Below are 27,970 nucleotides of genomic sequence, written 5' to 3'. Positions count from 1 at the left end.
GCTTTTCAATTTCATATAATTATCATCTATCACAAAATATTATCCTGTTTTTGATTTGTTTCCAAACCATTTACAAATGTAAAAACTATTCTCAGTTCCCAAGCTGTACAAATACAAGAGGTGGGCTGGATTGGCCCTATGGCACGACTATTAATGGATGGTCTAGAACTGCTTTTCACCAATGTCTGTGCTTCATGCTTTTGTTACTATCTGGAAAGTTTCCAAAACTTTTTCAAACCTTGTACAGAATGATTTGTAATGATATTTGGTGGTATCTAGGGGCAATCTGGGAGGGCGTCCCTGGTAATTCAGCTGGTAAAGATTACGCACAGCACACAGCACAGAGGCAATCTGGAAACTCAACTTGGGCAGACTGGTTTCAGGAATGTTTTCCTGGGGGAGATGACCCATGAGCTGAGTTTTGCAAGATGAGTTGAAAGTGCGGTGCAGGGATGAGGGGCTACAAACTAAAATGTGAAGCACCCCTGTACACGGAAGGAGCTAGAGATGGCTAGAAATAGGTGCTGGGGCAAGCAGGCAATGTGAAGAACTGAGACTTGATCATAGCCTTGGAGACCAGGCAAAAGGTTTTATTCCAAGGCATGCGTGTGTGCATGCTTGGCTGCTTCAGTTGTGTCAGTCTCTTTGCAACCACATGGACTGTAGCCCGCCAGGCTCCTCTGTCCATGGGGATTCTCCAGGCAAGAATACTGGAGTGAGTTATCATACCTTCCTCTGGGGATCTTCCCAACCCAGGGATCAAACCCAAGTGTCCTGCATCTCCTGCACTGCAGGCAGATTCTTTACTCACTGAGCCACCTGAGAAGACTATTATTCCAAAGCAGAGTCTTAATTTGAGGTCCACAAACTGAGTTTCAGAAGGTCTACAAATCTCTTGAAGTTGCATGCAAAATTTTGTGAGGATATTTATTTTTCTAGGGACGTCTATGCCTTTGATCAAATTCTCTAAGTTGCATGTGACTTCAACTTAGAAACAGGTGAACGCTAAAATGAACGAGGAGCCATTGCAGTAGACACTGTCAGTCAGGAGGCTACCTACCTGGCTCGGTGTTCCCCCTGAAGATATACACAGGGATGGGCCCTCACTACCTGACCCCACTGCCTGGCCACAGTTGACTGGTCCGGGGGCTGGGGCGGGGGGCACTCACTCAAGTGATGGTCCCTGGGATTTTTTTAACCTAGAACCAAAAGTGGTAGATGGTGTTGATGGTATTAGAGGCTAAGTCTTGGGAGTGGCAGGTGGCCATGTTGCCCCATCCTGTGGAGGAAAGTAGCATAATTAGGAGAGAATGAAATCAAAATACCAGGAAAAGCAGAAGCACAAAACCTCAAGTGAGAATTTTGCGGGTACTCAAATCAAGGCACCTTGACCTCCACTCTTGCGCTTTTCACAGTTGCTTGAGATGATCCAATGTCCTAACATTAAATTGATTCTTGCCTCACCTAAATCCATTGAATTTTGACAAACAAAAGGATCTCAACAGAGGGGGATGACATGAACAGAGTTGAATGGAAACTCTAGCTGCCACAAAGGGGATGAACTGGACAGAGGAGGCAGGGCCAGCAAGGAGGCTGATGCAGTGTCCCAGGGAGCGATGAGAGGCCTGGGGCAGAACTGGCAGTTTCAGTGTGGAGAGGAGAGGAATGGGAGATGATTCATATATTCCAAGGCAGAATCAGCAGACATGGTTATTGATGAGCCATGGAGGGTAAAGGAGGAGAGGGGATGAGGATGGATGCTGGGCCCTCAAGAGGATGGTTAGGTTATGGCCACATGGTGATTAAATCCAGGGCAGGGTGTCTGGGGCTTAGTGGGTAGGTTCTGAGCTGCATATGAAGATTTATCTGCTTGGAAGTAGTAACTGAAGCCATTGCAGTAAACCAGGTTGTCTAGGACAATATAGAAAGGGCTGAAGCCTGCTCTGCTCAATCCACTGTGGTCAGAGGACATCTGGTCACCCAGGGGGTGAGGGTCACAGACCTCTGCCCGGGGATCTTGGAGTGTGAGGCTGGGCTATATATTCCTTCTCCAAGGTGGTGGTACTCTCCTCTGCAGGTAGTGGAGAAGAGGAAGCCCAGGCACACTTGATGAAAAAGCATGGGACGACACAGGTAGTGATGATCTGTGCCTTTTGGGAAGAAAGGGGGCCATCAGAGACATGGGCTTAAAGGGTGTGGAACAACAGGGCCAAAGGAGAGATCTAAGGTAACAGAATATCCCTACCCAGCCCAAAGGGGTCAGAGAAGCAGGGGAGCAGGGTCGGTGTGCATGGGGCCATGTGTGGGTGGAACAAACAAGGACAGGTTGTGATGCCATTCTGGTTAATTCGTCCCTCTGAGTTTCTCCATCTATGAAGCAGGAATAATGATTGCTTTTTCTGCAGAACAGGTACGGAAATTACAAATAGCCAATAGTTCAGGTATCCTTTGCCATCTGAATACTTGTGATGATGACCTACAAAACTGTTATGGAATATCTGTCTGATAACTTGGCTTGTGCACTGCTGACAGCATTTAAGTCATGGGTGAGCCCTAGTGAGAGTATGTGGTTGCACTCAAGTCCTGCTTCAGTCTTTTCTCCACAGAGCACACCCCCTTAGAGCATTGTTCAAACATGCTGGGCATCATTGCTAGCATCTTCCTCACATCTTAAGTGAAAATACTTTCTAGGAAATGGAAAAACCTGGGACGAAAGTGGGTAGGCCTAAGTGGCTGCCTTCATTAGCAGAAAGAGCAGAAGTGACAGTGGTTGAGATTAGGGGCACATAAATGGAATGAACGTCGTGGCCATGACCATGGGCCTCTCAGCTGTGCCTGGGTCAGGCAGGCAAAGTGACTGTGATTACAAGTGAGTGTGATCATGTCACGAGCAGATGTATCACATTTAAAAATTCAAGGAAGAGAGACAGTCCCCAGAGCTGTATAACTATAAGCCAAGGAAAAGCAAGCAGATGTCCACTGTGATTTATTGAAATGATTCATCTATGGCTTCAGGCACTGGGTCACAGCCATCCACTTTCTGAGCTTTAAGTGTCAAGACAAGAAGGGTATCCACTCATTCCTTTGATGTGAATACACACTGACCTCAGGCAACCTTAACTTACCACTTACAGCTGCCTACTTCCCCTCTCACCTTGCAACTCACTCAGGTAACTTAGTAATCAATGTGTGACTTCCCTGGTGGTCCAGTGGTTAAGAATCTGCCTTTGCAATGCCAGGGACATGGGTTCAATCCTGGTCTTGAAATTAAGGTCCCACATGCCTCGGGGCAACCGAGCCCATGCTGCAACCACTGAGCCTGCATGATGGAACGAAGATCCCACATGCTACAGTTAAGACCTGACGCAGCCAAATAAATCGTCAGTTAGTGTGGTTACTCACTCTGGCTTATTTTATTATGTTGAATGGTTCTTGTACTAGAATCATTGAAATATATCATTTCCTTATAATTTACATTACATGCATGTTTATTGAAAGAGAAATATGTTGTTGTGTTGTTGTTTAGTCACTAAGCTGTCTCTGACTCTTTGCAGCCCCATGAACTGTAGCCTGCTGGGCTCTTCTGTCTATGGGATTTTCCAGGCAAGAATACTGGAGTAGGCTGTCATTTCCTTCTCTAGGGGATCTTCCCAAGGGATGGAACTTGAGTCTCCTGCTTGGTAGGTGGATTCTTTACCACTGAGCCACCAGGGAAGCCCAAAAATTTGTATCCAATACTTCACAGGATCATTGTGTGTTAAGAACATCCAGTGAGGTCAACGCTTCATGTTAAATAGAGGTTATATACGTCATGTTATGTAGTAACCCCGCGATTTGTTAAATAGATGTCCAAGAGCGTCTTAGTGACATTCAGAAAACTGGTCTTTTATGGTGGGCTCTAAATACAATATTAATTTTCCTTTTGAAAATAGTGGAATATAAGCTCCTGCTTGCCAAGTTTTCTCCAGCCATCAGGGGAGACACAGTGATTAAGGGGCCTTCAATTGTTCTGAGGAACAATCTGGAAGCTTCCAGAGTGATGAGAGGAGACAAACATATCTGGGGGTTGTTATTTAAATGATGTAAGGGACCTGTTCCCAGAGTCCCAGGAATGTCAAGGGCAGGGAGAGAGCAGATAAGCCACCCTCCCCATCTGACCTAAGCCTGGGAAGGGACCACCCCAGGGTGGCAAGATGAACCAATGACTAAGGGAAGCCAGATCTCCTGCATTCAACATTGGTGCTTTTTTCCACCTCGCCAGACCAAAACTGACCTGGTCTAATCACCTCAATTACTGACGCAGAAACTGAGGTCAAAGAGAAGAATGACATGACCAGGGTTACTTCACAGGCTAATAACAGATTTGGAGCAAAATCAGAGAATTCAGGCCGTCAGCAGCCTAAGCTACTGTCAAGGGCAAGCACTCATTTAACTGTTGATAAGCCAGATCCAGAAAGGGTAGTGATTGTTTTGTTGCTGCTGGTGGTGTCCTCGTTTGGGTGAAGTCACTGAGCATTGACTACAGGAGAGAGGGCATCTTAGGGGGTAAATGGTGCTTTTGTTGGAATGGGCTGAGGGGGCGGTTCTTATGCAACATCGGGCATTGGTTGAGTGGGGTGGGGTTGGTGCAGAAGGAGGGATTTGAGGCACAAGATGGGGCTTTTCAGAAATGCTGGGCTATATACCCTGAAGAAACCCTAATTGCAGCACTATTCACAAAGTTAGGACATGGAAACAACCTAGATGTCCATTGAATGTGTCAGACGAGTGTATGCTCCTCGGTTTTTGTCTCGCCACAACAAAGATTTGGAGTGACGGACATTAAAGCCCCCTCAGCGTGTTATAGCTCTCGGGTCTTGGACAGACCATGTTATAGCTCTCAGGTCTTGAACAGACCGTGTTATAGCTCTTAGATAAATCAGTGTTATGGCTCAGTGTTACAGCTCTATTTTATTTAGAAGATAGCAGGAAAATCCATCTTCGAGGCGTGAGGGCACGTCGACCCAAAGACGCAAAGAGAAGAGCACCCCAGCACGCGGGAGAGAGAGAGAGAGAGAGAAGAGGGCTTTGGCTCCTCTTTTTATATGTTTCTCTGTCCCTGGGCCTGTCCTATGTAAATTGGGCCAGCCAGGAGTGCTGTTTGTTTTACCTGAAGTTCTCACTCCGGTCCTCAGACCTTCCTTTGTTCTATTTTCAGGGGCTTTTCCCTCCCAGGTCTTTCAGCCACCGCCATTCTGGATTCCTTTTCCCTATTCTAACTACCTAACAAATGGATAAGGAAGTTGTGATACATATAAACAATGGAACATTACTCAGCTATAAAAAGGAATGCATTTGAGTCAGTCCTAGAGCCTATTATATACAGAGTAAAATAAGTCAGAAAGAGAAAGGCCAATATCATATATTAACCCATATATATGGAATCTAGAGGGCTTCTCGGGTGGCTCAGTGGTTAAGAATCTACCTGCAATGCAGGAGACCCAGGTTCGATCCCTGGTTTGGGAAGATCACCTGGGAGAAGGCATGGCAACCCACTCCAGTTCTCTTGCCTGGAGAATCCATGGACAGAGGAGCCTGTCAGGCTACAGTTCCTAGGGTCGCACAGACTGGGACATGACTGAAGTGACTAAGCAGCTGCAGCATGGAATCTAAGAAGATAGCACTGATGATCCCACTTGCAGTCAGCAAAGGAGACATAAAGAACAGACTTTTGGACAAGGTGGGGGAAGGAGAGGGTGGGATAATTTGAGATTGAAACAGATATATTACCATATGTAAAATAGAGAGCTAGTGGGAGTTTGATGTATGATGCAGGGAACTCAAAGCCAGTACTCTGAGACAACTTAGAGGGGTGGGATGGGGAGGGAGGTGGGAGAAGGGTTCAAGAGGGAAGGGGCATATGTACACCTGTGGCTGATTTATGTTGATGTATGGCATTACATCAATGTTTATACCACAACATTGTAAAGTAACTATTCGCTAATCAGAAAAAAAAAAAAAAAAAAAGAAATGCTAGGCTAGAGGGAGACGATTCCGAAAGATCCTCTATAGACCTGCAAAGAAAGTGCTGCATCTATGAACAGTCTAGGATTGCTATTAGACTTGGATGGGATTAGTAAATCCAATTCAGAGGAGGAGGGAGGAGACGAAGAGAGAATTAAGCCTCAGAATAGAGTCCAGAGCTTCAAAGGACTCCCGATTGTTTCTAGGTAGGCAATGGAGACTGAGAGGGGACAGAGACTCAGCCAAGGCCACGAGTCCGAGTCAGGACCCAAAGCAGCCCCACCCCCGCCCCCCGCTCTGTGAGGGCAGCTCTCTTCCCTCATGCCCCATCTCAGCACACAGAATCACGCTCCCCACCGACAAGACAGCTTGCGGTATCTTTCCCGGGATCTATGGGAACAGAGGGAACAGCTGGGTCTTTCCCAGAATCTGCCTCCTTTTATGTGTCTATTCCCAGAGGTCAGCCCTGGAGTCAAGGCTGCCGCCAGCCCTCCATCCACAACATTTGTTTGGGTTCCCAGACCACATTTCCTCCCCTGACTGGCGTGCATCTCCCCCACCCTTCAGGGCTGCTGGCCCAGCCTCAGCCTGCCCAGAACAGAGGCCCCAGAATAGCCCGGGGCTGGCTCACTTGGGCAGAAAATGCCTTCCAAGGAAGCTGAGGCCTTGAGGTTCCAATCCTTTTCTTACCAACAGACAGCAGTTTCCTTTTTTAGAACATGAACTCAGAGGATGTGGCTCCCTGCCTCTTCATGAATAGACTCTCTCCCAGGCACAGAATTCCAGGAACCCACGGGGCCACCAGAGACAACGGCCTCTCAAGGTTGACTGCAGGGGGAGAGCGTGTCCCTTGTTGTGTAGCTGGAGCCGGCTCCAAGGGTCTGAAAACTTCATCCTGGCACCAAGTCTGGCCCAACTCTGGACCCAACAGGAATCTTGAGGATTTCCCACAACGCCACTCCTCTACCCTCAAATCATCCACACTTATTCATTCTGCCCTTCATGCAACAAGTGTGTATCAAGCACCCACTATGTGCTAGCTTCTTTGAGGTAGTAAAACTTTTTGGACATATCAGATAAAACAGACAAAATCCCAGCTCTCAAGAAATCTATATTTTAAGAGGGCAATGGTTAAAAGAGACCTCTGCACATTCTTTTACATATTTTATATATATATATATATATATATTTATTTATTATAATATATACATACAAAATAGGTTTAAAAAACAGAGCAGGTTTAAACTTAGGTCCATCCAGCACCAAAGTTCTCTATCTCCTGTCTCTGGATATAAACACACACACACACACACACACATTATATATTATATATTATATAATGTGTGTGTGTGTTAATTGCTCAGTTGTGTTCAACTCTTTGCGACCTCATGGACTCCTCTTTCCATGAAATTTTCCAGACAAGAATACTGGAGTGGGTAACCATTTTGTTCTCCAGGGAATCTTTCCAACCAGCGACCGAGCCCGGGTCTCCCACATTGCAGGTGGATTCTTTACCACCTGAGGCACCAGGAAAGCCCTATATTATATAATATGTATCATATTATATAATATATATAATAAATTTATATAGTATATAATAATTATATAATAAATATATCCTGCTTCTAGATATATATTTATTATATATAATAATTATATCATATAAACATATATTACATATCACTATATATTTATATAAATAATATGAATATTAATATATATAATTATATATATATAATATATATCCAGAGGCTTTGGTGTTTTATATATATATAGAGAGAGCGAGCGAGCTTTGGTGTTAGGTGAACCTGAGTTTAAACCTGCTCTGTTCTCTGATCTTGGGTGGCCGTTTTAACTTCTCTGAACCTCAGCTTCCTCGATGCTCAAGTGGAGATAAAAAGATAAGAAGTCCTGTGGAGGCTTGGGAGAGGCACCACATAATTCTCCTTTGGAACACTGAGGAGACGTCACCCAGAGAAGGGAACCTGTGACCTGTCTTAAGGGAAGTGTGTGAGTTCACTGGGTGAAGCTGGTAAAACAGGAGGGCCTTTGTAGCAAAGGTGTGGTGTTGCGTTTGGGACACGGGGGACAGCAGTTCGGGAGTGGCATGAGAGGAGTGCAGGCAGTGAAGCTGGTGTCATTATTCTGAGGGCAGTGGGAGGCACTGAAAGGTTTAGGTAGGTGAGTCACACTGACTGGGGTGCTGGTCTGGAAGCTCAAGCTGGTACGCGATAGAGGGCAGACAGCCTGGGGGCAGAGAGGCCAGTGAGAGGTGGGGAGCAGCAGCCCAGGCCTCCTCTCCGCTGAGGAGAGGCCAGTGTGGCAAAAAAGGAAAAATACATGTGGGTGTGGAAGACTCAGACAGATGTGGACTTCAGCACTTCCTCTGCCACTCCCAACTCCCAGCCCCCCACTTATTAGCTGTGTGACCCTCATTTCAGTTCAGTTCAGTTGCTCAGTCGTGTCCGACTCTTTGCGACCTCATGGACTGCAGCATGCCAGGCCTCCCTGTCCATCACCATCCCAGAGTTTATTCAAACTCATGTCCATTCAGTCGGTGATGCCATCCAACCATCTCATCCTCAGTCATCCTCTTCCTCTTCCACCTTCAATCTTTCCCAGCATCAGGGTCTTTTTGAATGAGTCAGTTCCCTGAGAAGGTATTAATATTTCTCTCTCAGCCTTGATGAATTAGCTGAAGTGGCAGCTAAATGGGAAAAGCCCTGTTTGGTGACGTCTGGTAAGTGTGAGTCCCCTCCCCCATACCTGGAGGCAGAAGTTGGTGACTGATTTTTTCTGCTCTGAGCTGCCTAGGGGTGCCAGGGAAAGCTTGAGGTTGATTGTTCAGAGAGGATCCGCAAGTATTCCCAAGCCTGCATGGTCTCCATAGTGCCTGGGCATCACGACAGACTCGGGGGCTAGGATCAGAAGAGCCTCCAAAAGTAGGGGAGAGGAAAATGGAGCCAGAAGAGCTGGGCCAGATCTTTGGGTTCAAGTCGCCATCCAGTCCCAGTCCCCTCTGGTCCTGGCCCTGCTCCAAGTCACATCTGCTCCCTGTCCTCAAGGAGGTCACCATCAACTAGGAGAGATTCACAGACTGGGCCATTGTGTAATGCAAGAGCATACCCAAGCCTGCTCCTCATGGGCAAGGGCTTACTAAACCACTGAGCCCTCATAGCTACCTTGGGAAGGAGGTACCATGGTCTCCACTTTATAATAAGGAAACAGCAGCTTAAAGAGAAGGATAAGACCAGAGTTGTCCAGCCTGGAAGTGACTGAGTCAGTACAGAAATCACAACCTGACCACCTCCAGGACCCAAGTGGCCAGCCTGGGCCAGGGGACTCGGGTTTCAGCAAGTTCAGGGGTGTGCCAGGACTCGATCTCAACATTATCAACCTGAGTTGTGACCCTGGGCTTCCCAGCAGGGAGGAAAAGGAGAGTCTGGATCAGCGAAGGGCCCACATCTGCATGGACCCTGACCCCTGCAGAACTGAGTGGGGCTGATAGCTTCATGGCCTCCAGCTGTTCACTCATACCCACTCTGGGCAGGCCTACAAGGACAGCAAGAGGGGTGCTTGTCCCCACCTCCAGGTTAAGTAAAGTAAAGCTGAAGGAGGTCTTGGTTTGAGGTCTAACTGTTCCCTTGTCTCAGCTCAGCCTCTTGTGAGCTCTTTAGACTTGCACGGGCCTTTGCCCCTCTCTGAGCCTCAGCTTTCTGTCTGTAAAATGGGAACACTTACACAGACCACACACACTGTGAAAACGAAACGAGATAACCTGTAAAAGGACCTCACCAGTTAGAGGAGTCGGTGTGCAGAGAGCGCTAAAGCTCTCAGGTGGCATATTTCCGTGGAGACAAGGAGTTTAAGAATTAGCGGCTTGGACCCTGCCGCTGACCTGCTCTGTGACTCTGAGACAGTGGTTTCCCCTCTCTGAGCTTCAGATCTCCACTGGGCAGGCTGCTCTAGCCTCCTGTGTCCCTGGGCTGGAAAGGGAGTTGGTTTCCATCAGCTCGGTGGGGAGTCCTAGGCCCCTGCTGAAGGAAATCTGCCCAGCCCCCTGGCTCATTGGAACAGGAGGAAAAGACGCAAACCAAACCCAGACCCCAGTTAGTCCAGAAGTGCCTCCCTCTGACCCAGGTGAACTTGTTGAGGTCTAACCTGCCTATGACTTTGTCCACCCTCTGCACATGCTGCTCCTTCAGCCGGGAGGCTCCGCCCCATTCCTACCCTCCACAACTCAGGAGTCCCCAGCAGAAGTTTTCACACACAGGCTTCACCCATGCTGACCCTTCCTCCAGGCTCCTGAATCACTTGTCCACAATAGTGCCTCCAGCCTACACCCGTGAAAGGGCCGAGCTCGTCCTAACTCATTCAATCCCCGAAGACCTGTAGGGTGGGGTCCCAGCCCTCCTCTGATACAGGAGTGGATAAGTTCAGAGAAGTTAGGTCACACAGTAGGTGGGAGGTCTTGTTCTCCAACTCCACTCTCATGGCCTCTCACCGGCTGGGGCAGTGACTTGATTCCTGTAGAGGCTGAGGAAGCGCTTAAAGTCAGGCAGTTATTTCTGAGAACGCTTATCTCCTGGGGCTGGGAGGGTTCGAAGGATCTGTGGCTTGCTCAGGACGCCACAGCCCTTTCAGACTGAGCGCAATGGCTCTTGGAGGAGTTCCGTGTCCCGTTCCCAAGCCCGCTTCGTGGGGCAGTAGGGGCGGGATGGCCCCCCAGGACCGCGGATTGCCGACAGTTCAGGGAGGTAGCGGTTAAGAGCGGTCTTGCCGCTGCCCCCACCCACTTCGAGCTGGGAAACCCCAACCCCAGCCATCCGTCTCGCTGTTCCTTTAAAGTCGGGCGCGGCACCTGGAACCACCCGGAGCCGCTCCACCCGGGAGTCTCCGCCCGTCCGGCGGCCGGCCCCGAGGACGCAGATCCGAGGAGAGGTGGGGCGGGCCGCGCCCCGGAGCCCAAGCGCAGGTTCCCCGCAGCCGTCGGCCGAGCCCGGAGCGGGGGCGGGGGTGATCATCACCTGAGTCGACAGCTAAGCGGGACTCCGTGCGCCCGTCAACGCCCCCACCCGGTGGCCGAGCCCTTGCGCGGTGAAGGGGGTTTGGCACCGCTCCCACTGGAACCGGGACGGGACGGACGGCTGCGGACTAGACCCTCGGACTCGACCCGCAGCCGGACGTTAGCGTTTCTGCGGGGGCGTGGAAAGCAGGGCTGGAGGACGGTCGCCAGGGCCGCCCCTAACGCTAGGCGCCCCCAGCAGGCCGGAGGGACCGCCTTTCCCAGGTTCGCGCTGCCCTCGGGCACGACAGCCACCATGTCTTCACTCCCGGTGGATTCGTCGGGCTCCCCGCGCCGGGACCACGCCTGACTCTACGGCGCGATGACTGCGCCCAAGGTGGGTATAAACTTAACCAGCCCCCGCCCCGGCCACCTTCCCCATCCCTGCCCCCGCCCCGTCTTCAGGAGCAGCTCGGCTCCTCTTAAACCAACCCCGCCCGGTCCCCTTCTCTTCACCTTGACCTCAGTGGTTTAGTGCGCAGAGTCTGGACACCCAAGTCTCCTCCCAACTGTGTTGTAACTCGCATGGTGGCCTTGGGCCATGGCGCTTGGAGACTCAGTTTGCCCCGGGGTTACGGTGAAGATAGTTCGGAACACTCTTGTTCAGATGGTTTAGTTCTTTACAGAAAACTGGCACCTAAAGTTCTCTTGTGGGTAGCGGGGACAATAGGATATTATTGTGCCCATTTCACAAGGGAGGAAACTGAGGCATGGAGAATCTAGGCAACTTACCCAGTGTCAGAGCCAGGGTTCCTCCTCTGTCCAGCTGTGTCACTGCTTGCCAGCCTCCCATTTCATCTTCACAACTTGCTCCTCCCTAGGAGGCAGTAATTTGAGCTCAGAGATGTTGAGCAGCCTGATCAAGGTCACAGAGCAAACAGAGCGGCCATAGTCAAAGGGATATTATTTACCAACAAAGGTCCGTCTAGTCAAAACTATGGTTTTTCCAATAGTCATGTATGGATGTGAGAGTTGCACCATAAAGAAAACTGAGCACCGAAGAATTGATGCCTCTGAACTGTGGTGTTGGAAAAGACTCTTGAGAGTCCCTTGGACAGCAAGGAAATCAAGCCAGTCCACCCTAAAGGAGATCAGTCCTGAATATTCATTGGAAGGACTGATGTTGAAGCTGAAACTCCAATCCTTTGGCTACCTGATGCGAAGAACTGACTCATTGGAAAAGACTCTGAAGCTGGGAAAGATTGAAGGCAGGAGGAGAAGGGGATGACAGAGGATGAGATGGTTGGATGGTATAACCGACTCAATGGACATGAGTTTGAGCAAGCTCTGGGAGTTGGTGATGGACAGGGAAGCCTGGCATGCTGCAGTCCATAAGGTCGCAAAGAGTCGGACACAACTAAGTGACTGAACTGATAGAGGGAGTGATAACTCTAGCTGGTGGGAGGTGGGGGTGGTAGCAGCAGAAAGACTTCTGCGAGGATGTGGTGTTTGGCATGGGTCTCAAAGCGGGTTGTGAAATGAGGGCCCTGAGTGGGGACAGAGGGCTCCCCGAAGGGAGCAGTAGGTGTACAGGACCCCAGGTGGCAGGAACTTGGGTGCATGGATTGGAATAGGAGGGAGCTGGAAGGAGGGGGTCAGCCTGGCAGCCTGAGTGCTGGATTGGGAATGGCACTTCTCTGGGGCTGGACTGGGGTCATGCCCTCCAGGGCAGGGATCCCTTCCTTCCTTCCCCACTCCCCTCCCCATCAGGGTCCAGGGTGCACTCCTGTGAAAGGTGAGTAAACTGCCTGAAGACCACCTCTCTGAAATGGACCAGGGGAAACTTGGGTGAGGACATCCTGCTGGTAATCCATCAGATTATTATGGGCTTCCCTGGTAGCTCAGACGGTAAAGCGTCTGCCTACAATGTGGGAGACCCGGGTTCGATCCCTGGGTCGGGAAGATCCCCTGGAGAAGGAAATGGCAACCCACTCCAGTATTCTTGCCTGGAGAATCCCATGGACTGAGGATCCTGGTAGGCTAAAGTCCATGGGGTCGCAAAGAGTCAGATATGACTGAGCGACTTCACTTCATCTAGCTGTGCACTCACAGGTATTTGAATTAGACTCGTGTGTGTGTGTGTGTGTGTGTGTTAGTTGCTCAGTTGTGTCTGACTCTTCGCAACCCCGTGGATCGTAGCCCACCAGGCTCCTCTGTCCATGGAATTCTCCAGACAAGAATACTGGAGTGAGTAGCCATTCTCTTCTCCAGGGGATCTTCCCAGCCCAGGGAGCAAACCCTGGTATTCTGCATTGCAGGCAGATTCTTTACTATCTGAGCCCCCAGGGAGTCAGAGTAGACCTGGGTTCAGATTTGGCATTGACCTCAGACAAGCTGTTCCCCTTGCAACTCCAGTGTCTTCGGGACCTAGTGCTGTTGCAAGGATTAAGATGGGGGACACCTGTAAGTTGCTGGGTGTGGTTCCCAGCCCCTGTAAATGCCCAGTACACACCAGCTGCCACTATCATCAGGTATGCAGGCCAAAGGAGGAGGACCCAAAAGGAAGCATCCACTGTGGATCATGCTCATCTCTGACAGGCAGCATTAATGATATTTGCATTTTTATTCTCTTGTGTGGCTTCCTCCTTTCCTCCACAATGAGGAACTATTGAAGAACTATAGAAATTTAAAAGCATCGTAAAAGCCCATCATACAGAGTGAAGTAAGCCAGAAAGATAAAGACCAATACAGTATACTAACGCATATATATGGAATTTAGAAAGATGGTAACGATAACCCTATATGCAAAACAGAAAAAGAGACCCAGATGTACAGAACAGAATTTTGGACTCTGTGGGAGAAGGCGAGGGTGGGATGTTTTGAGAGAACAGCATCAAAACATGTATATTATCTAGGGTGAAACAGATCACCAGCCCAGGCTGGATGCATGAGACAAGTGCTTGGGCCTGGTGCACTGGGAAGACCCAGAGGAATCAGGTAGAGAGGGAGGTGGGAGGGGGGATCGGGATGGGGAATACATGTAAATCCATGGCTGATTCATGTCAATGTATGACAAAACCCACTACAATATTGTAAAGTAATTAGGCTCCAACTAATAAAAATAAATCGGAAAAAAAAAGCATTGTAAGTTACCTTACGATGCAAGGGTTGACACACAAGCTGTATGCTGCTTTGGCAAAGTCTCTTACCTTCCTGGACTCAGTCTCAGTTCAGTTGCTCAGTCATGTCTGACTCTTTGCGACCCCATGGACTGCAGCACGCCAGGCCTCCCTGTCCATCACCAACTCCTGGAGGTTGCGCAAACTCATGTCCATTGAGTTAGTGATGGCCTCCAACTATCTCATCCTCTATTGTCCCCTTCTCCTCCTGCCTTCAATCTTTCCCAGCATCAGGGTCTTTTCAAATGAGTCAGTTCTTCACATCAGGTGGCCAAAGTATTGGAGTTTCAGCTTCAGCATCAGTCCTTCCAATGAATATTCAGGACTGATTTTCTTAGGATGGACTGGTTGGATCTCCTTGCTCTCCAAGGGACTCTCAAGAGTCCTTTCCAACACCACAGTTCAAAAGCATCAATTCTTCAGTACTCAGCTTTCTTTATAGTCCAACTCTCACATCCATACATGACTACTGGAAAAATCATAGCTTTGACTACATGGACTTTTGTTGGCAAAGTAATGTCTGTGTTTTTTAGTATGCTGTCTAGGTTGGTCATAACTTTTCTTCCAAGGAGCAAGCATCTTTTAATTTCATGGCTGCAGTCACCATCTGTAGTGATTTTGGAGCCCCTCAAAATAAAGTCTGTCACTGTTTCCCCATCTATTTGCCATGAAGTGATGGGACCAGATGCCATGATCTTCGTTTTCTGAATGTTGAATTTTAAGCCAACCTTTTCACTCTCCTCTTTCACTTTCATCAAGAGGCTCTTTAGTTCTTCTTTGCTTTCTGCCATAAGGGTGGTGTCATCTGCCATAAGGGTGGACTCAGTCTAGTCATTTGCAAAACAAGAATTTCTTTCCCTGCCCTGCCCATCTGCCTCAGTTGTGGTCAAATGAGACGCCAGGTGTGAAGGGGAACTGTCAAGTGCCAATATATAGGCGAGGGGTTACTGTTACCGATTTGCTGGGGTTTTTTTCCTTCCAGTTTTTCCTTCTGACAACCTCTCCTCGCTGTCTTTGGAGAGAGTGTAGTAAGGTTCTTTTTCTCCCCCAGAGAAAATGCCTTGAGCTGGAGACAGGAGGTTCTTGCCCCATTGACAGATTCACAGGAAGAGAACCAAAGGTAATTTACAAATGGCATGTTTCTATATGCTTCTGGTGGCCTGGAGGCTCAGAAAGATTGGGGTTTACTCAAGCACCTCATTTAATGTATACATTTTCTCTTTCTTGCTCACGTGTACATACACACACATACACACTTTTTAAAAAAAATTTATTTATTTTTTAATTGAGGGATAATTGTTTTACAGAATTTTGCTGTTTTCTGTCAAACCTCAACATGAATCAGCCATAGGTATACATATATCCCCTCCCTTTTGAACCTCCGTCCCATCTCCCTCCCCATCCCACCCCTCTAGGTTGATTCTGAGCCCCTGTTGAGTTTCCTGAGCCACATAGCAACTTCCTGTTGGCTATCTATTTTACATATGGTAATGTAAGTTTCCATGTCACTCTTTCCATACATCTCACCCTCTCCTCCCCTCTCCCCATGTCCATAGTCTATTGTCTATGTTTCTCCGTTGTTGTCCTGTAAATAAATTCTTCAGTACCATTTTTCTAGATTCCGTATATATGCATGCACACGTTTTTAAACACATCTGGAAACATGCCCTTTTGAAATCTAAAGTCTCACCTACTAGATCTGGAACACTTTGCCATGTTCTTCAGCTCCCCGAGGAGTGCGTCTTTGAATGACTGCACAGCAGTGCGTCGTTCAAATGTACCCTGTTAGGGTGGGCGAGTCCCATTTGGAAGGCTGACCATTAGTCTTCCTGAGGTCTATGAGTCCCCGGCCCTCTCCTTCGCTGGCTCGACTTGTGGAAGAGGAGAGGGGGAGTCTGTAAGTTTTCCTGGAGAGCATGCTCTCTGTATGGATGCCCTCTGTATGGAGACAGGTCAGGCACAGTTGGGAGGCTTATCCCAGGACACGGCTGGCGAGCTGCAGAGTAGGGACCAAAACCAGACTCCAAGGCTGGGTGCTGCAGCAGCTGGCTGTTTTCCCTCCCCTCTCCCTCCCAGCTAGGAGAGGGGCTTTTCACCCAACAAGGTTTATTCAGCAACACTGTTTCTCATTTAGGAGAATCTCTTCAACACCTGTTTGTGGAGCAGCTACTATGTGCAAGGCACTGGGGGATAGAGGTGTAAACAAGGCGGGTGCAGACCCGCCTCAGGGAGCTTGCTGTCTGGTGAGGACAAGACACGAAGTCAGACAGACATATACCAGCTTGGTCAACGAAGGCCCAGGGGACTCTGAGTTTAAAGTGTCCCGTTTGAAGGCTTCTCAGGTGAGAGTCAAGCTGAGTGTGGAGAGGACATTGATGATAGCAAGTTACCAGGGAGAGGGAACAGCGTGTACAATGACCTGGATGTTGGTTTTGGAGAAATCCCTTCCTGTCTGTATAATCTGGAGCCAGGGTTCCTCCCAGGTGTTTTTTCCCACCCCCCTGGGCATTTTGTTTTTCCTCATTGAGATAACACTGTGTGCTTAATTTGGCAACTAAGTTGGAAAAAGTCAGATATCATAAGAATTTCCCCCTGTTGTTAAATATCTGTGCTGAGCTTGATTTTTTTTTTTTTAAATTAGTCATGAATATTCCATCTAGATTTTATGCCATGGTTTATTCACTCTTTTCCTAGAGTTGGACCTTTAGGCTCTTTCCAGATTATGACCATTAAAAAATAAGGCCACAGTAAACATCTTTTTGGGTGAAATTTTGCTTTGTGTTGTGAATTTCAGCTCCAGGCTTCTCAATGCTCTTTCCCCCTGGTTACTGTACCCGCCCCCGGTTTCACTGTCTTCCTCTGTCAAATGGAGATTTGTTGTAGCTGTTGTTTAGTCACTAAGTCATATCCTACTCTTTTACAACTTCATGGACTGTAGCCCACCAGGCTCCTCTTCCAGGCAAGAATATTGGAATGGGTTGCTATTTCCTTCTCTAGGGTCTCTTCCCAACCCAGGGATCGAACCCAGGTCTCCTGCATTGCAGGCGAATTCTTTACCAACTGAGCCACTGGGGAAGCCTATCAAATGGAGATATGAGCATCACCCTTTCGAGATTGTGACCTGGGTGAAGTGAGACAATGCATAAACAGCAAGCCCCTCTCCTGGCAGGCCTGGTGGACCCCACAGGGTTCACTCTCCTCCCTCCCAGCCTGCAGGAGACACGGAGGGGAGTCTCACACACCAGGCAGATGAGGCCTCTGAGTCCTGCGGGGAGGCCAGGCAGGAAGGAGCCACACTTACTGAATCCTGCCAGGTCCCGGGTGTGGAGCCAGGACCTTGGGACACATGACCCGTGGCCTTCAGAGCAGCCCTGGAGAGTTGGGAGCATCACCTCCATTACACAGATGAGGAAACAGAGGCACAGAGGGGTCAAATGACCCCTCTGAGATTGCGCAGTGATCTCAGGCAGGACTAAAACCCACGTGTGGTATCCAGCAGGCCTCTCACAGGGCTCGTTTCTTCTTTTCTCTCCTTTTCTGTCCAGACTTGTGACAGGGCCCGCGTGGCCTCCACCCTACGCTACTGCATGATGGTCAGTGGCACGGTGGTCCTGGTGGCTGGGACCCTCTGCTTCGCCTGGTGGAGTGAAGGAGACGCAGGCCCCCCGCCCAGCCGGTTAGCCCCACCCACTGGATGCCCTGAGCCTACGGCCCCCGGTGCCCTGCTCAGGTCGGTCAGCTTCTTCTGCTGCGGCGCAGGTGGCCTGCTGCTGCTGTTCGGCCTGCTGTGGTCAGTCAAGGCCAGCACCCAGAAGCTGCCTCGATGGGACCCATACCACCTCTCCAGGGACCTGTACTACCTCACTGTGGAGTCCTCAGAGAAGGAGAGCTGCAGGTCAGGTGCAGCTGCAGGGAATGGGGGCCACAGGTAGGGCCCGGTCACACCATCAGGCATTTACTCAACAAACTCCCATGGGGTTTCTCCTCTGGTCTAGGCTTTACCTATGCTTTGGGGTCCTGGAGGCTGGCTGATCAGCATTCCTGAAAGGGTTTTAAGTCCCTTGACAGAGGCAGGCTTTGACAAATCAGGGTAGTTAAAGCCGTGAAAGAGGGCAGACGTGGGCCTATGGGACCATGGAAAAATCCAGGAAGGCTTCCTGGAGGAAGTGGCAGTAGAGATTAGCATGTTATTGGGCAGAGTAGTGTAGGGGTTAAGAACTTATCCACAGGAGTCAGACCCATAGGGATCCTCTCCTGGTTCTGTTACTAACTAGCTATGGGACTTCAGGAGATTATGCAACCCCACTAACCCTCAACATCTCAGCAGAAATAAAACAGGAGTCATAAGAATGGCAATTGTAGCAAATGCCTATAATGTCATGTAATGTAGTTGCATGGTGTTGAGTTGCTAAGTCCTGTCTGACTCTCTGTGACCCCACGGACTGCAGCTCACCAGGCTTCCCTGTGCTTCACCATCTCCTGGAGTTTTTTCAAACTCATGTTCATTGAGTCAGTGATGCCATCCAAACACCTCATCCTCTGGCTCCCCCTTCTCCTCCTGCCCTCTATCTTTGCCAGAATCAGGGTCTTTTCCAGTGAGTCGGCTCATAGTACTTACCTGAGATGATGTATATGAAGAACTCAGCCCAAAGCCTGGCACACGGTAGGTGCACAACAAATGTCAACTTTTCCTCAAGTGGATAAGATGGAGAGAGGTGTCTTAAGCAGGCAGAAGAGTATGTGCAAAAGCCCAGAGATGAGGTAGAGAATGGAGAAAAAATCTTATATTTACATAATATTTCTCATGTTTTTTTAAATCACTCCCTCCCAGGAGACTGTTTAGGCCTTTTTTCCCTTAATCCTCCCTCATGGAATGTTAATACCACAGATATACTGTATATTTGGTCTGCATGTATATCTGTGCTTTATACATAAACACAGTATCAGCAAGATTCCCAGAACCAATTTTTGCCCTGTTGAGAATGCATGTATCATACATGCTCTTGTTATGTACTTACTCTTTCACCAAGTGTCTGCTGTGCCTGCATATATCAGGGGCCTGCATGCACGTTCCCCAGTCCAGCCGACCTGCAAGGTAAGAATTACTGTTTACAGAAAAAGAGGGTGAGGGTTATACAGCTAGAAAGCGGCAGAGCCTGCTGGCTGTGAGGTGTGCGTTCCCCTACACCACTCTGTAAGTGCTGGATTTGCATGCACTAAGGGCTAAATGAGATATCCATGAGTTGGCCTGGGACCTAGGCACTCTTCTTCCCTGAGTTAGAAAGGAAAATGCATCCTGAGTTAAGGAAGGTAACCGATTAGTCCCTGCTACTGGCCTGTGGCTCCCTGAGGTCACAGACAATAGAGTGTTCAACGGAAGTCCCTTAGTCCAGTGGTCAGGCCTTGGTTTGACTTTAGAGGGAAGGGCAGGACCTTGGGGCCTCTTCACTTCTCAGATGAGAAACCTGGGTCTCAGAGAGACCAGTGACCTACCTGGTCACACAGTGAGTTATTGGTTGGAACCAGATCATGCCTCAGGGTGCCTGTCCTTCCCCGCCCAGCCTGACCTGAGCACAGAGAGTGCGTGTTGTCAATACACACAGTCGTGTTGACCCAACAGGGTCTGGGCCACAGCTGCAGGTCAGGCGGGGGAACCCAGCCTTCTTTCCCAGCTGGGCCAGGGAGGGACTCATCCACTGCAGGGTACTCATGGCCCATCACGTTCAGAGACCATGTCTTAGGCTCAGAGCCGGAGTGGCTTCATGTTGGGGAGGCTGCTTCTGCTAATGGCTCTGTCTTTTCCCTGGGACTGAGCTGTCCTGGCCCTCCTACTGAAAGCCCAGCATCTGGGCCCCATGGGAAGGTCACTTAGCTGTCCCTGCCTCCAGGTGCCTTGCTCTCTGTGGGTAACTCCAGGTTAGAGACAAAGACCATCTAGGCTGATGACTTGGGTGGGCCCATTTCCCTCTTGGGGCCTCAGTTTCCTCATTTATTCATCTGCTTATTCTTTCATGCATTTCACCAACATTTACTGAGTATCTAATTCTGCAGGGCACTGACAATGAAGCAGTGGACGAAATAGACAAAACCCCTACTCTCAGGGGCTCCCATATGAAATGTCAGCCCTACATGAAGTGCCTGGGTGGGAGGCCTCTGAGATCCCCCACCCCCAACCAGAGTGAGAACAGCAGAAAAAAGCATGGGTCTAGTTGGACATAAGGCTGTCAGAGTCTGCTCTTTCCTAAGCTGTGTGTTCTTGAGCCTGTTACTTAGACTCTCTGAGCCATATCTAGTTTTTCCCGTCAATCCTGGAATTTTCCCTAGGATTGCCGTTAGGCTCAAATGAGATGATAGATGGGGAGGTGTAGTTACTGCAAAACTCAGTCCTCTTCCTTTGCTTTCATTTGATGACGTACTTTCATGCCCACTGATTTAAGCCTCGCTGCTTAAAAAGCAATGTAAGGTCCACTTTACAGATGAGAAAGCTGAGGTATGGAGAGATTAGGGTAGGGGAGGTGTGATGGTTGGTGTTGGCAGGGGCTTTGCTGCTTGGTTGATGTGCGGCCCTAGTTTACCTGTGCGACGACTGACCAGGCTTGTCACAAGTGTGAAATGAGATTAGAGAGCTTGAGTGTAGGAGCAAATAGTGCTTCACCCCTGGTCCCTTTCCCCTTTCCTGACTATAGATGGTTGTCTGACTCTGCTGAATGGTGGAGAAGCTGATGCTAGGCTCAGACTGTCTGTCGCCGCCAGGCTCAGTGAAGCTTCCTGAGCACGGGGACCACAGCGGCCTGCCCGCCACACCCAGCTGCAGGGAGCCACGTCCAGAATACGCCATGAATGGGTCTGCCCCTCAAGTGTGTGATGTGGTCCCCCTGCCTTGGGCTTCATGTTTACCAAGTTTCTGGCTTTTGGGACCGTGACTGTGGTGACCTGGGGCTGGGAGGGCCCAGCTGGCTAGGTGAGATGGTGTGAGGGCTACTGCACCTCTGCCCTCTAAGCAAACTTCCTGCTGTGGGCTGGTCTCACCTGGCAGCTGTGCCCTGCCCTGCCAGCTGGTGCCTGCTGAAGCAGTGCCAGGAGTACCCAAAGCCTGCCTCGTGTCTCCCGGGCTTGGAGAAGTAGGGAGTGGCTGGGGCATGGCTAGGAGGTGAGCAGGGCAGGAGATGTGGGCTTCTGGAAGCCTAATCATCTGTATTTTCCTGAGTGTTGTCAAAGCATTTTCCATTTTCCCTTTCTCTGAATCTATAAAGTAGAAATTGTTATCCTCATTTTACAAATGAGAAAAAAGAGGGTCAGATTGGGTATGAACATAGCCTAGGTCACATAGCAATTGAACCTAGCTTGCCTGCCTCCAGGAGCAATATTCTTTGTCTGCCCTCACAAATGACACTGTGAGTCAGAGGCGGGTGGGACCCCTTATCAGCTTCCTTGATCAGAGTGCCCCTGTACTATCTCATTTAATCTTCACATGGTCCTGTGAGGTCGGTGCCTGTATTGTCCCGTCCCCGTTTACAGATGGGGAAACTGGGGCTCAGGTTAATAGAGTGACTTGACTGTTTGCAAAAGTTTTCACTTTCATCTCAAGTTCAAAGGATTTGTTAACAAAATAAGCCACTCGTTACATACAAATAAATAATACAGATATTTATTAGAGAATTACCTAACTTATTTTCAACATACTAACATTAAAAGGAAAGAGAAATAGACAAGAGACTACATCACCAAATTGGGTTTTGACCAACATCCAGACTTGAGCAGCGCTGGGAAGTCCCGTGTCACAGCACACCTAGAGTCCCAATTGGGAAAGGGTCCCAGGCAGCGCGTCGGCTCTGTGGGTGAGACTTCAAAGAGTGCAGTTTGAAGTCCCATTCATAATCCCAGGATGGTGGCAAACTGATATCATCATCAATCTGCGGCCAAATTGCAGCTCTGGCTTCATGTTAATGCTGTTTATTTTGTCTTGTGAAACTTGAAATGTGGTTCAGCCTGGGGCTTGGTTGGCCAGGCCCCCTCTAGTGGCTCAACAATCCCAAGATTTCTCCCCCATCTTATCTATGGTGCTGCAAGTCTTGCGCTCACAGCAGTCATTCACAGTCAGGGCAGTGTCCAGGCAGGTTAGAAGCAAGGTCAGAGGCCTGCTCTGCTTTGTCTCTGAAGCCTGAACAAGACTATTCATTTAATTTCCCTAACACCGACCCACGATCTCCCACTGAGAATGTGGCTGGGCAGGGAGCTGAACTGGCCAACGCTGTGACTCATAATCAACCCTAGAGATGCTTGGGGTGGGAAGGGACCTCCAGAATCACCTGTCAGCCCCTGTATGTGGCAGTATCTTCCCAAAGCAGAAGCACCCCAGACATAGGATCAGTGACATTCCTACCCCCGAGGTCCTAGGCAGGGAAGGAGCACTGACTCCCTACAGGTGATTCTCCAGGGCCCTGAGAGGACAGAGGGTCAGCCTCATTTCACATCAGCTCTGGTGTGACTGGGATGCAAGTGACCTATTCTTGGAATCTAGAGGGCAGAGCCTGGTCAGAAGAGCCTGGAGGGATCTCAAGTCCCTCCAGGGTGGTTCATCTAGGGGAGGTGGGGGAAAGTCACAAGAAAGCCAAGCTGCTCAGAGATAGATATGGTTGTTGGAGTAGATAGTGAGCTCCCTGTCTCTGGAGGTATGCAAGCAGAGGCAGTCACTTAGCAGACTTAACCATATCAGGGCCTCACGCATTCAGATGGGCAGGGGAATTGAGGTCTCCTATCTTGCCCTGAGCAGCTGCAACTCCAGACCTTGTAAGGGAGATTACAGTAAGATGGAAGCCTTTCTCCCCATGGATCATCATTTAGTTTTTCAACAAACAACCCCCCCCCCCCCCATCCCCAGTATCAATCCCTGGACACTTAAAGTCAGTCCCTGCCCTAGGGGACCACCAGGTGGGGTCAACGCAGTGATGGAGGGAAGGGTCCTGTGGGGGCCCAGAGCAGGGGGTGGGAGCTTGGTGAGGGGAGGTCAGCAGAGCTCCCCAGAGGAGACTCCAAGGACAGGCGGGAACTGGTAGGGAAGCAGGGACGGCGTGAGGGAGGTGGGAAGGACTTTCCCTGCAGAGAGAATTGAGGAGACAGAGGGTGCGATGAGGCCGGGTGGAGAACTAACGGAATGGAGATCTGACTACAAGGGAGGGAGAGTAGAGTCAAGGAGCTGATGGGGCCAGGCGCTGGTGGCTGTCACGCTCCCGCTGTGTCTGTGGGGCCAGGGAAGCCCATAGCCTCCCTCCCCCCCTCCCTGGTGTGCATCGGGTTTTACCCCAGCCCTGCTGATAGCCTCTCTTCGGTCCCTGTAGGACCCCGAAGGTGGTTACCATCCCCACTTATGAAGAGGCTGTGCGCTGCCCACTGGCTGGGGGGCTCTCGACACCACCTGCGTCCGCTGTGGAGGAAGACCTGGAGCGCAGTGCCTCGGGGGATGCCCTGCCTGGGGCTCAGCCCCCCTTGCCTCCACCCAGTTATGACAGCCTCATCTTCGCTGCTGGTGGCATCTCTGGAGAGGCGGCACCTGGGGCTGCATGCTCCCTTGTGGGCCCTGTTCAGATTACAGAGGGTGGAAGTTCAAGTCTTCTAGCAGGCCTGGAAGCTGGAGACCAATGATGGGCTTCTTCTAAGTGTCTGGCCCAGTGCCCGGTACACACAGGCCATCAACAAATACTGCTGAATGCTGTTTTGTTTTTTCGATTGCTGTGTAACAAATGGCTGAAAATAAATCCATTTTATGATCTCTCATGATCCTGTGGATTGCCTGGGCCCAGCTGGGCGGTTCTACTGCCCTTTGTGTGTTGTTGGAGCTCCTGTCCCTGGGGCCCAGCGCGCCCACGATGGCACTTTCACGTGGCTGGCAGTTACTGTTGGCTGTCAGCTGGGAAATATTCTTGTGCTGATGAGGAAATCGGGGCCTAGAGGCAGAGCCAGGACTGGCCCAAAGTAATGCACTGAGTTTTGGTTATACCAAAAGAACATGAACTCTGAATTCAGGCCATCTGCGCATGAGTTCCACCAGGTACCAGCTGAGTGACTTTGGACGAGTGACCATACCTCTCTCTGCCTCAGCTTCCTCATCTGTTAAATGGGAATTACAGAGGCACCAGCCCCTACCTTAGAGAGCTGAGTTTTGAGCATTAAATGAGATGATAGCAGGTGACATTATGAGATCACACTGAACCTGCAGGCTCAGTGTTAACGCAGCAAACAGTAAATGCAGACTTCTGAGCCCAGTGGCAGCGTCTCTTAAGTATGCAGTGATTGTTAGATTTTGTTAGTAGAGGTCACCCCCCTCCAGTAGGTGCCTCTGCTCCTAGACCTCCTGTGACAGGGAGCTCCACGCCTCTTCTTGTATTCCAGATATGATAGAAATGTCTGCTTCCAGAATGTCATACCCCATTCACAGATGAGAAAACTGGCCCAGAGAGGTTAAGTAACCTTCCGAGGGTCACTCCGCAAGCAGGAGTTCCAAGTCCTGGGGCTCAGTCAGTTTTGTAGGTACAGCATTCCCCGAGGAGCTTCCCATTTACCAGGCCAGGCTCCCTGCAGTTCACATCCTCAAGGTGTTTGCTATAGGTAGTGTCCCCATTTAACAGGTGTGGAAACTGAGTCTAAGAGAGGTAAAATCACAGAGAATAAGTTTTTCATATAAATAAAAGTGTTTTCATTCAGGCCTGGTTGGACTCGTCTTTGGATCCTCCCATTTAGGCCTGGACCAGCTCGTTACCTGCCATCCCGTCTCCCTGCTTCTGCCAGAGTCTGCTGACGTCTCTTCAAAGTTTAGTGGAAAGTGTTAGTCGCTCAGTTGTGCTGACTCTTTGCAAACCCAGGGACTTGTAGCCTACCAGGCTACTCACCCACGGAATTCTCCAGGCAAGAATACTGGCGTGGGTGGCCATTCCCTTCTCCAGAGGATCTTCCTGACCCAGAGATCAAACTCGGGTCTCCATTGCAGGCACATTTTTTACCGTCTGAGCCAGCATGGAAGCCCACTGGACAGAGTGAGCCTGATCAAACTCTGTGCCTGATCTGTGACACCCTCCTGGGCTCAAAACCCTGAGTGGTTCCCAGGTCACTTTGAGTAATGAAATCTCTAATGAGGATGGTGTGGGTGGGTCTGGATCCCTGCCCTTGCTCTCTGCTGTAATCGGCCCTCCTACAGGCCTTGACTCCTGTCTTCTATCTCTGGAAGTTTTTCTCCAGGCTTACTCCTACTCCTTATGCTCCTCACATCTTTGTCTGAACCTTTCTTCAAGATGCCATCCTGAGCCAATCTGTTAAAACTATTATTCCACCCAGCACCCTGCACTCCCAGCCTCCTCCCTGCTCTACTTTTTGAATAACACCTGTCATCATTTAATATTTCACCTTTAAAAAATTTGTGAGTTTGTTTATTATGTTTCTACTCATCAGCAAGCTCTCTGAGAGCAGGGATCTTCTTGCTTCTTTCCTTTACTATTATATACACACAATATACACAATTATACGATTCCTTCACCTAAAGCTTAGAAACAGTGCTTGACCTGTGGAAGATGCTCAGTAGATATTTGTTGACTGAGAATGAATCAAAGCAGGTCAGCTATCCGGTTATTCCTGGGCCCTCTCTCAGCCACCTGAGCCAGATCTTGTGGTTCTTCTCATGGATCTTGTGGGTCCTCTCCCTTCCCCATCACCAGATCCTGGATCCCTACCCTGTACTCCTTTCTCTCTTCCTTGTGTGTGCCTTGTATTTCCTGCTATGATGGAGATGCAGGTTTGAATTCTGCCTTGGCCTTGACCTTTCTGTGGGACCCTGAGATGAGCAGGTGCAGGCACATGTGTGTTCACACATGCACACACACCAGCTTTCACTGTGTACCTTGGGGATTTGGCTGGGGGAGGTGCAAGGGATTCATCAGGACCTCTGCAATTCCTATGGGGTTAAAGGGGTTCCAGGCTGGGAAGCAAAGCCCAGCTTCCCTCCTACCTCCAAACCGAGGAATTTCCCCCAGGCAGGTGAGTTAATGAGTTGCAGGTGTGATTTGGAGGCACCACATTTGCCAAGCAGGAGCTGGAAGAGGCAGGGGATGGGGAGGGCTGGAAGACTGGAAAAACTTTTTCTATAGTCCTAAGTCATCTGCGTCCCAACTGAAAGTCCTCGGGAGGGGCAGTGGTTTGCTCAAGGTCACCAGCTCCTTGCAGGCCAAGCCAGGGCCATGGAGCCAGTCTCCTGACAAGCCAGGGTCCCTTCTGAGCTGCAGTGGCCTCAACTGTGAACTGGGAAGGGCTCAGGTTGAGCAGCCCCATGAGTCTGGGTCTGTCAACCCAGCCCCCAGGAGGCGCTGGTTCTCTTTCTGGTCTCTTCTCCGGGGCCCGGCTGACCAGTTTATTCGTCCATCACCCAGAGCTCGCCTCTGATGCCTGTCACCAGGCCTGGGACTTCAGTGACACTCTGGACTCAGGCTTCACCCCCTCCTTGCACTGGGCTCCTCTTTTGACCTGTTTTCCTCTGCGTTGACTGGTGACCCCACCCCCTGGGGCTCACCACCTCAAATCAATTGGAAAATTCCCTCGCTTTCCATCCCTTCAGCAGCTTTTTTAAAGTGTTCATTTTAATCTTTATAGCCCTAGGTTTCTGCTAGAGTCTGGTGACTGCCCCTCACTTCTACCATCTCCTTTTGCTTCTTCCAACCTGATCTCAGACCCAGAGGATGGATACAAAATGAAAATCCAACCCGTGTCACTCCCCACATAACCCCCTTGGAGACTCCCCATTGGCCTCTGAAAGATGCCGGCTCCCCTGGCCTGACCCCAGGTTTCCTGCCTGTGCTTCCTCTCCGGCCTCCCTCTCCTCTGGAGCTGACAGTCATCCCTCCATTCCCCAAATATGAATTGAGAGCCAACCAGGTCTAACCCCTGGAGATCCAGCAATGAACAAAACAAAGCCCCAAGCCTGTAGGAGCTCGAGTTCTAGTGGGGGAATTCAGATAAGAGGTGAGATTCATAAATTATGTGTAGTGTAATCGATGGTGCTGAGCACTATGGAGAAGAGTAAATTAGGAAAGGAGGGCAGGGGACACCTGGGGGAGGTGGGTCCTGCAGTTTCGGATGTCACACCAGAGAAGGCTTCATTGTGAAGCTGACATCTGCATATAGACTTTAAGGAGGTAAGGGAGGGAGCTGTGCAGATATCTGGAGAAAGAGCCTTCTAGGTGGAAGGATGAACAGGTGCAAAGGCCCTGGGGTGCTTGTGTATTCCCAGAAAAGCATACAGCCAGGATGACTAGGGTGGAATGAGTGAGGGGAGGTGTGGCAGGAGGCTATCTCAGAGCAGTGATAGGCTGGGCAGATTATCTAGGGTTTTATAGGCCATTTTAAGTCCTGAGTTTTACTCTGATAGGGAAGGGAACCATTGCAGGGCTCTGAGGAGAGAAGTGACATGGTCTAACCTGGCATTTGGGTTGGGAAGACTCTGTAGCCAGCAAGGGTAGAAGCAGAGACCACTTAGAAGGATAGACATGATGGGCCTCAGACCAAAGTGATGAGCCATAGTGGGAGTGAGTGGAATTCTCCAGGCCAGAATATTAGAGTGGGTAGCCTTTCTCTTCTCCAGAGGATCTTCCCAATCCAGGGATCGAACTCAGGCCTCCCGCATTACAGGCTGATTCTTTATCAGCTGAGCCACAAAGGAAGCCCAAGAATACTGGAGTGAGTAGCCTATCCCTTCTCCAGCAGATCTTCCTGAGCCAGGAATCGAACCGGGGTCTCCTGCATT

The 27,970-nt window shown here is 49.8% G+C and overlaps 1 protein-coding gene across 6 annotated transcripts; it reads left to right on the top strand.

Annotated features, from left to right (window-relative positions):
- The first annotated feature begins 10,412 nt into the window (after positions 1-10,412).
- On the top strand, positions 10,413-23,961 carry TMEM61 (transmembrane protein 61). 6 transcript variants are annotated; one of them, XM_043878172.1, is made up of 5 exons: positions 10,413-11,405; positions 15,239-15,307; positions 16,322-16,529; positions 17,733-17,917; positions 23,526-23,961. In XM_043878172.1, the coding sequence occupies exons 3-5, from the start codon at positions 16,359-16,361 to the stop codon at positions 23,827-23,829; spliced, it is 660 nt and encodes a 219-aa protein (XP_043734107.1). In that variant the 5' UTR covers positions 10,413-11,405; positions 15,239-15,307; positions 16,322-16,358; the 3' UTR covers positions 23,830-23,961. The 6 variants fall into 6 exon arrangements, with proteins under 6 accessions (XP_043734107.1, XP_043734103.1, XP_043734102.1 ...); XM_043878168.1 differs by having other exon boundaries at positions 10,423-11,405; positions 17,733-18,082; XM_043878167.1 differs by having other exon boundaries at positions 10,427-11,405; positions 17,733-18,115.
- Positions 23,962-27,970: the final 4,009 nt, after the last annotated feature.

The sequence above is a fragment of the Cervus elaphus genome, chromosome 20, assembly GCF_910594005.1.
Source record: "Cervus elaphus chromosome 20, mCerEla1.1, whole genome shotgun sequence".
Taxonomy (NCBI): domain Eukaryota; kingdom Metazoa; phylum Chordata; class Mammalia; order Artiodactyla; family Cervidae; genus Cervus; species Cervus elaphus.
Note: the sequence above shows the minus strand (reverse complement) of the source record. Positions and strands in the feature narration are given on the sequence as shown.